Source organism: Clarias gariepinus, chromosome 19, assembly GCF_024256425.1.
Source record: "Clarias gariepinus isolate MV-2021 ecotype Netherlands chromosome 19, CGAR_prim_01v2, whole genome shotgun sequence".
Taxonomy (NCBI): domain Eukaryota; kingdom Metazoa; phylum Chordata; class Actinopteri; order Siluriformes; family Clariidae; genus Clarias; species Clarias gariepinus.
Genome location: NC_071118.1, coordinates 12,928,848 through 12,938,551, shown reverse-complemented (window position 1 = coordinate 12,938,551; position 9,704 = coordinate 12,928,848). Strand labels below are relative to the sequence as shown.

At 35.8% G+C, this 9,704-nt stretch overlaps 1 protein-coding gene across 1 annotated transcript; it reads right to left on the bottom strand.

Moving 5' to 3' along the window:
• Positions 1-729: 729 nt before the first annotated feature.
• Positions 730-5,214, bottom strand: oaz1b (ornithine decarboxylase antizyme 1b). Its single transcript, XM_053479039.1, is given in 6 exon segments — positions 730-1,543; positions 1,845-1,930; positions 2,058-2,230; positions 2,632-2,718; positions 2,720-2,771; positions 5,009-5,214. Coding segments are annotated over 6 exon segments (657 nt in total). The 5' UTR covers positions 5,137-5,214; the 3' UTR covers positions 730-1,412.
• Between the last annotated feature and the right edge of the window lie 4,490 nt (positions 5,215-9,704).

The window sequence follows — 9,704 nt, the reverse complement described above, 5'->3', positions numbered from 1 at the left end:
ATTTGAAAAAATAATTGAATAAGTATTAAACAGATAAAAAGCCTGCAAATTTGGTATCTTGATCTTAGTGCTGCTTAGAATATATATAGACTTGTCAATGATGTAATTTCTTTGTTGCAATTCGTTTCACAGCTCATTAAGGGCCACGAGACATATAATATTGCATTTGGGTTGAATTAAGGAAAATAAAATTAACCTAGGCCAATAGACTTCTGTAAATATAGAGATTATTAGATTGCTTAGAAATCAGACTAACAAAACTCAACAAAATAAGAACCATGTTTAGGGAATTTTGGGCCCTACTGTAGACAGATGCATATTTGACTGCTCCCAGGAGAAAGTTTAGGGAAAGTACTTGTTAGTTAGATATAAATTTGCATAATGGTAATATGGGCCTTAAAGGACCGTGACCTCATCCCATTTTATCCTAAATGACTTGCCCTAAATCTAAATAAAGTTTACTTGCCCTAAATCTAAATAAAGTTTATGTTGGCAGAAAATGTAAAGAATCTAAAAATTTGTTAGGTAAATAAAGGTTTACTCTAAACATTAGGATAAAATATATTACTTTTCACATTTGGGAGCCACTAGGTGTGCACACAAACCCATAGTTGGAAAATCCTGCATTGCACTAAACATAAGTAAGAGAGGGAGAAAAAAAAAAAAAAAGTTGTTTGGATAAAAGCATACACTGTATTTGATTGCTACAGTAGAAAATAACACAGCCACTTTTATTTTAAATCCATTTTATTTCTCACGTAAGCACAACACTAAAGCTGGAAACATCAACAGAGGCAAACCATGACAGGGATGGCGATTTTCATCAAATGCAAGTTATATGATTCACAAAAACGCAGAGGCAAAGAGCAGGCATTAAGTCCACTTTGGCATCGTACCAATTTTCACCCAACAGGATCGTCACTCAATTGGCAGAAGCTTTAGCACTTACACCTTTATGCCCTACAAAGCTTACTTTCTAGTTCGACTCGGCTATGAAGCACCGAGCATCAGAACTTACAAAATCATTACACTTTTTCTCTGACTTACAAAATTTTAAAACTCACTTTTAATCTTAAAGCCAAACAAATTGAAGCATTGAACAGTACCTAAAATAAACAGTGTAAACCGAATGACCTTTGATGTACATTCAAAATAAAGCAAACAGATTTTTATAGCTCTGAGAATTACAACATACTAATGATTTTCTCTTAAACAGGATTATAATATAGATGAAAACGTAAAAAAAAAAAAAAAAAAAAGGCTCAAGATGAAGGAATGATAAATGACAGGAATAATGTCAGCCCGCATTACATCAATAAATCGGCTCTATTACAAGTAACAAAAGCAGTGATGTGAAAAATGACGGAAAAAATTAAATAAAAGATGTGAAATAAGGAATGGGAAGGAGGAGTCTAATCTTCATCGGATGTGTCTCTATCGAAGTTGTAGGCCATGAAGAAAACATCAGGTCGAGGAGGGACAGGAGAACGGCCCGGACTCACAACCTCAAAGCCCAGGAAACTAAACGTACGCACCAACTTAGCTACACACACACACACACACACAAAAAAAAAAAAAAAAAAAAAAAAAGTGTCAGCAGGAGTTTATTTGAATTATAAAGAACATTGCACATTTTTTTAAAATCAGATTATAAACAAGTAGAGTGCATGGATTGGAGCCAAAATATATATATATTTGAAGTAAATAATTTTGCACATATTTGTATTTATAAAACCACCCATTTCTTAGAATAAAGCTACACAGATAAAGCCATACATCATGACACTTTCCACACTCTCCATTAAGGACAAAAAAATTAAAATTGAAATCAAGCTAGAACATACCACGATCTTCTCTGTTCTTGTAAAAGCAAACATACACGCTGTTGACCTTTAGGTGTTCTTCAGCAAACTCCAGCAGAGATGCAAAGCTGAAGAAAGCAAAAGAGATACATTTTAATTACTAATTACTATTATTTATACCATCATTCAATAAAAAAAAAAAAAAAAAAACTTTTAGCCATTCAACAACCCCCCAGCCCCTTTGTGACCCCCGACCTCTCCTTGCTGCCCTCTGGAAATGGCTCGCGAGGAATCTCTACGTAAAGGGCTTCACCGCGAACAACTGCATCCCAGCTAATCTCATGAGAGACAGTGGGACGGCTGAGGAAGTGCAGAGTCGCCGGTCGGCCACCTCCTGCAGGACGTTCGATCACACTTAACTTCCTGTCCTGGAGATAAAAAACATTGCATGTTAAAAATGTGCAAAACATGGTCAATTCTTCAAACAGTGTTTAAAAATGCATCACCGTTTTGCATATTGTAGCCAGCCAGTGTATTAGCACATCACAAATTTAGATATTCACTATGAGACCTCTATATTCATGTTACACATTATAGATTTGTATACACTGAAAGCAACAGTTCTATTTCTCAATTAGTTAACCACCTCAATTTAAAGTTAACACTCCAGAATCTGTAGGTTCTAGCAGGCGCAATAAATGGATGAACAAAACAGTTAATAGGGAAAAAAGGTGCATAAATGTAATACATGTTCTGTCAGTGTTTTCAACGCACCTGGGCAAGTGTCTATGTGGAGCAATTAAATTATCCAAAGTGCATTTTATCTTACCGTGTAGAGTGGCCGAGCTGAGGGAGAGTGATCCCGTGTGCCATTCCCTCGCCCACCTGGGATCTTCAGGGGTGGGAGAGGGGCATCAGGAACACCACAGAGGCCCAGGACCAGGAGTACTACTACAACTAAGAGACAGACTACACAAAGACAAAGGCTATTAGACTTCGTTCACCAAACTTTATATATAATTCAACTATAAAACGATGTACTAAAGGAGGTTATTAACATGATCTTAATGATTTGCGATCTCTTTGTTAAAAAGCAAACTCTATTTGAAAACATTCGTCTGATAATTTACGCTCACTCTAGTTTGAACAGAAATAATTCATCTTCAAACCTGGCTGTTTGTTTGTATTAGGATTTATTGCCATATCAGCTTCTCAGGCTACTTCATGACAAGATTCACATCAAATATTAAGCTGATTTATTCGAACCAATTTTTTATGTTATAATGTAAGTGATTTAGAGAGTAGAGGGAAAGTAAAAAAGGATATAAAAATAATAAGTACAAATTAATAAATACATTACAGCATGATCTTGGTCAGAAGAACAAGATTGATTGCAATGCTAGCTGAATCCCAGACATTTACAAATTAAAAGATGACCACTGAGAACAGCTTTAAGGTAACATAAGTGAAGTCATTAAACCAGGATGAATATGGTGATACATGCTTAGCGAGGCACTGACCTGAGGCATCACACTATAACGACATTCATTAAAGTTTAATGTCATCTTTATGATTCCATCACATTTAACTGCCCCAGAGACAAAGTGCATCTCTTAATTTATGTAAGCACACTTTACTGGCTACCAGTTGCTTTGGCAAAAAACTGGACTAGAACCAAGCTTATTGTGTAGAAATATAATGAAACCTGGGAGGAAAAAATATTTATAACGATGAATGTGGATATCTAAAAAAACAGCAAAAATTTAAATCAGTGCCTGGTTATCATAACGATATGGTATCAGGTAGTCTCTGATGATTCCCATTCCCAGTAATTATTATGACATCTCAAGAGCTGTCACAACTGGCTTCTAATTTAGATTGCCATGAATGACTCTTCTGGGACTTTGAACACCACATACAACAAAACTTAAAAAAAAAAAAATCTTAAAAAAAAAAAAAAAAAAAAAAGCTGCCTGAGAATTGCAAGCAGCTAAAGATAAGTTGAACTTGTACAAAACTTAAAAAAAAAAAACGTAAATTAAAACTTACTGCTCAATTGTTTTAGTAAATAATTTATATAACTAAAAATCCATGGCAGAGGTTCTTTTCTTTTTGTTACTTAGTGCAAATAAACAGCATTTTTGCAGCTTTTTTGACCCTTGTCGCTCAGAACAGCAGCTCACACCTCATCCTCCTCCGCACTAAAAATACTGTACATTACAACGTGTTATTTAGCATCACACCATACTAGTCCAACACTTTACTGTATTATGTGTGAAGATGCTTTTGTTTAGACTTGACAAATGTATTAACGTTTACTCATGTTTACACGTTAATGCAGGAACAAGGTTTATATCGTAATTAGATTTATACGACCTTTTTCACATTGAATTTAAACACATGTTAAATCTTTTACACCAAAGTTATTTTGAAATGATAATGCAATGCTAACTTTCAATACATCCTAGGAGGCGGAGATAAATTTCCTTGATAAGTTTTTCCTTGTGTGTAGGTTTAGGGATCTAAATAACCAAACTTGGAACGCGAAACATAAAGAAAAAACACACACGACGTCGCGGAGCCGTCAGTCCGGTGACGTCACAATGAGGAACCTGTGACGCAACTGCCAAGCAACGAGGCCTAGACGGCTAAGCTAATAATGCTAGTTTACTTTCCTAGCAAGAACATATAAAATAGAAAACAACTAACATTTTAATAGTGGCTTAGTAATGTGTTGAACGTGTTGAGAGTTGGTTAAATGGTTAAAGGGACAAGGGAGAAAATCTAGCTTGTTAGCTAACCACCGAGTTTACAGTTTAAATATACTGCGACCTTAACGGTAATGTGCTAATCCGTCTAGCTGCTTCGTCATTTTCCTATGATTAAAATAGCCGTTGATATTTGGCATTATATATCGTGCTTGTAAAATAGGGAGTAACCGAAATTTAACATATTTTATTTTTATTTTCACGACACTAAAACGTGACAACGATGTTATTTAAACTGCGTTGCCGTAGCTTCCTAGCACTTTTTTAGACTCAACAGTTGAAATTGCGAAAAATATTAAAATATATCTGAACTAAATTCAACCCTAAAAGAAGCTCAAAATGTTCACACGAAATATTTTTGTCCATGAAAGAGTGTCAGCGTTAATAATCCAGCCTAGTCACCCTTCCCCCACCACCGCTTCCTCCTTCTTTACTTACTTGCTAATCATGTCAGAAAGAGTGTTACGATTTAAAGCATCCATTTGGCTTTGACACTGAGGTTTTCCTTCTTTTTCACGGGCGAAACAATGACTGTTGAGGATCCGCTGGAGGTTGGATTTGACCATCCGGCCTCGGAAGAGTTCACGGCGGCCTGACTGTCTCTCTCAGCTCAGGGACTGAAGAAAACTCTCGTTTTTTCGATGTCGCTCTTTAAAAAACAAGGGACGTGTTCAAAAACGACTAACTGTTTACTGCGCATGTGCGAACTTACCCGTAGACTACTGTTGCGCGTGTGCCCTTCGTAGTGCGCTGACGTAGGGAGTAGGGTGGCGTTTGGGACACACTTGTTTCCTCCTAAAAGACGCAGGGGCAGTGGAAAATTACTGAGAGCTGCAGATAAAAACAGAGGAAGCAGAGCTGACTAAATTGTTCATACATCACCAGTTGCAGGGAAGACTAAAGTGTTAAATACTTTTTTTTTTTAAACGTCATGGCTGTTCTGAAGTACGCACAAAAAACAGATATTACTTTTACGTTTTTTTGCAGGTTTTAAATTTAAATAAATGTTCTCAGCAATTAAGAAAACAACTTGGTGATTTTAAAACTCTAAACCTGTATTTTCTGCTTAATGTGGCTTTCCTAATACGCATTAAATTTTGCTTTTTCATAACCAATTACAATGACATTTAGCATGACTTTCAAAGAGAATTGACATAAAATTGATTCCTCGTTGATTTGTTTTACTTGCATCTTTTGTTTATGTTGTTTTATTGTATATATTATGCATTTACTTGTGGCCTTTTGTAGTTATACTTTCACTTCATGCTACATGTCTCTAAGTTTCTATTCACTGTTCAACATTTTACACTTAAAGATCTGAAAACTGCTCTGTATCTTGCAGTTGTATAGGACTTTTTTTTAAATCAAAAAATAAGGTACCACACTTTTCCATTGCCTATAATGTAGTAGAATTTCAAAAGTATATATTTTGTACATTATGTTTGTACTTTTCATCTTTAAATGGAAATAGGGTAGTCTCATAATTTTAAAGCACTCATTCTGATCTTTTTTATGTCTTTTTTAAGTCATAAAATGTCCTGGTCCTTATAAATTTGTTTGCTACCACACCCCCGTTCACTTTTTTAAGTACCCCATACTAACAAAGTAAAAACAGAATTTTAGAAATGTCTGGATTTATTAATCATAAAAAAGTGAAATATCACATATATTTTAAGCATTCAGATCCTCTACTCTGTACTTTGTTAAAGCACCTTTGGCAGCAATTAGCAGCTTAGAGTCTTCTTAGGCATGATGCAACAAGCTTTGCACAGATGGATTGGGGTGTTTTTTGTTTAAATATCATCTCATGAACATTCACGTCGAATAGGGTTTGAATCAGTGCTCTGGCTAGGCCACTCTAGGACAAGCACATGTGTGGTCTTGGCTGTGTGGTTAGGATCATGTCATGTTGGAAGGCAGTCTGAGGTCCTGAACACTGTGAAACATGTTTTCATTGAGGATATTTATGTTCTTTGCTCCATTCAGCTTTCCCTCAACCCTGACAAATCTTACTGTTCCTGCTGGTAAAAAATACCACAGCATGATGTAGCTGTTATGCTGCACTGCTAGGATGTTGGTGGGCAAGTGATGAGCTGTGCCTGGTTTCCTTTTAGACATAACATTTGGAATTAAGTTCAAACAGTTCATTCTTGGTTTCATCAGACCAGAGAATTTTGTTCCTCTCAGTCTGAGAGTCTTTTAGGTGCTTTTTTGCAAACACCAAGCAGGCTTTAGGATTCAGTCTAGCCACTTTTCCATAAAACCAAGATTGGTGGATGGCTGCAGTGATGGTTGTCCTTCTGTAACATTTTCCCCATCTACACACAGGATCTCTGGTGCTCAGTAAGAGTGACCATCAGGTTTTTGGCCAGCTCTCTGACTAAGGCCTTTCTTCATGTAAGCAGAATTGTATTGCAAATGTTCTAAATACTTACAATAAGTACATGTAATACACGTGGGCGTAAATCCCCCAAAATATATATATATATATTTTTAAAAAGTCGCACTCTCTATTGTGAAAAATAGATGTATGTATACCTAAGACTCAGCAAAAAAGCATTTAGAACCAGTTGAGTCCTCCCCACCCCTCCCCCCTCCCCTTCCTCCCTCCCCTTCCTCACAGTGGTTTGGCCCACTGCCTGCTTTCCCAGTTCAAGTCAGGTGTGTGGCTGCAGCTCAATTAATGTTCAACTGTAGGGGATTTTATTCACTTTAAATCAAGCGATTCTCTTTAATGTAGTTGATGCAGACTTATTCATAAACTAGTTGCGGTAAAAATGCTGATTACCGATGTAATTTTCCATGAATCTGCTATATTAGTGATTAAATTATTACTTATCTAATTTATTACTTATCTATATTGCTTATTTTAATTCCTTGTTTTTATTGTTGTGATTATTTTTTGATAGTTTTACTTTCTTTATGTAAAGCAATTTGATTTACAATTGTGTATAAAATGTGCTACAGTATACAGTAAATAAACTTGCCTTGCAGTGTCATAGATAAATGGACATAAGATCATTTTTTAGTGCACCTAAACGCCAAGTAAGTACAACAAGTTCACATATTAAGGCAATTTGGCTTTAAGAATGGGTGCTTATGAAAATACTAATGTCACTATCAATCACAGGCAAAGGAGACAAATTATTGCGGGACAGGTAGACCAGGGTCAATCAGATATACAGTATCAGGTAAGTGTGGTGTATCATTTTTTTTTTACATAGAGCAGTTACTGTAAATTGATTATTTAATAAATTATTTTGTTACAAAACATTTCTTATTTTATATATATTTTGTACAATAACAGTCATGTTTAAATTTTATGGTATGTTGATGGCTTGACCGTAAACAACATAAACAATGCAATAAATTTTTTAAAGAAAAATCTGCTTCGTCATTAAACCTGAGAAAAACTTTGAGAATAATGGCGCAGTCTCCATGCTACAATAATAATAATGTAGCATAATAATATGCTACAATAATAATTATCGAAGCAAAGTTTTTTACTGTGGGGACATATTTTTATAAGTACAATTTGACTGTATTAAATGTGTCCCCTTCAAAAATTTCTCATGAGAAATTTTATATTTATTCTCCCCCCCTACTGTTAAATGAAATTTACGCCCATGCATGTGATATTTACATTTCTTTCTTTTTAATAAATGTACAGACATTTCTAAAATTCTATTTTCACCGTGTCATTATGGGGTACTGAGTAGATTAATAATAAAAAAATTAAGCCAATTTAGTATCGGGCTGCAACATAAAATAAAAATGAAGGTGGTCTGAATGCACCTTTATCCCGTGCATGAAAATGTGTTCCAAAGTTCAACTGAAACTCATGAAGCTTTTGCAGTCTTGCTGAGCTAAATCAAGTTAGTAATAGGTGTATTTAGTACAAATTTCACACTTTTCTTACTACAAAATTAGCTGGTTAGCCATACAGATAGTTCTGGGGAAAGAAAAGTTACATTTGTGGGACTGCAGAAGCTTCATATGAGTCTCAGTTGGAACAGTGAGTCGGTTGCCAACTATAGGGGTGTTTTGAGGTATGGCTTTTTAGAGACACCTCAAGTTTCCTCAGTGAGTATTACTGAGAGTAAAAATAAATATATTAATAAATAAAAACCCCCAATAGAAGCTAATTATATAAATCACAGACACACAGCAAATTTTGGTATTTGGGGTGAAGGAGTAAAAGTTTCATAGACTGCATATGTTTAACATAGATTCAAGTTACACACTCTTCTTTTGTTGACCTTTTTTTCTCATAACGTGCCAGGTGAAAGTGCACAGCCATGAGCAACGTGACATCTTTACATGTCTTTCATTGGCTAAATATGGCCTAAGGGTAATTCCTCACCAGCTTTTACCAAGAACTGCCATCATATTGCAATGTTATCTGTGGTCATATAGTCATTCACTGACAGCAGTTAATGAACAAATCAGCAGGTTAGATAATATACCAGATTACAGTGTGCACTTATCAAGTCACACCACAAGTTATCATGTCGTGTGATGAAGTGGACTACCTGTTGCTTTCCAAACCAAAGTGTATTACTTTACTCCTAATAGCACATTCTTAAATGGTTTATTTCTAATTAATGATTTAATCTATCTGTTGCCAGTACACATTTATGTCTATTTCTATGCTAGCTACAGTGCATCCAGAAAGTATTCACAGCGCATCACTTTTTCCACATTTTGTTATGTCACTGCCTTATTCTAAAATGGATTAAATAAATTTTTTTCCTCAGAATTCTACACACAACACCCCATCATGACAACATGAAAAATGTTTACTTCCAGAAGAAAAACCATCTCCGCTGCAATCCACCAATCAGACCTATATGGTAGAGTGGCCAGACTGTAGCCACTCCTTGGTAAAAGGCACATGACAGCTCGCCTGGAGTTTGCCAAATGCACCTAAAGGACTCTCAGACTATGAAAAACAAAATTCTCAGAAGAGACTCTCTGGCCACTCTACCATATAGGCCTGATTGGTGGATTGCTGCAGAGATGGTTGTCCTTCTGGAAGGTTCTCCTCACTCCACAGAGGACCTCTAACTAAGGCCCTTCTCCCCTGATCGCTCAGTTTAGATGGCCAGCCAGCTCTAGGAAGAGTCCTGGTGGT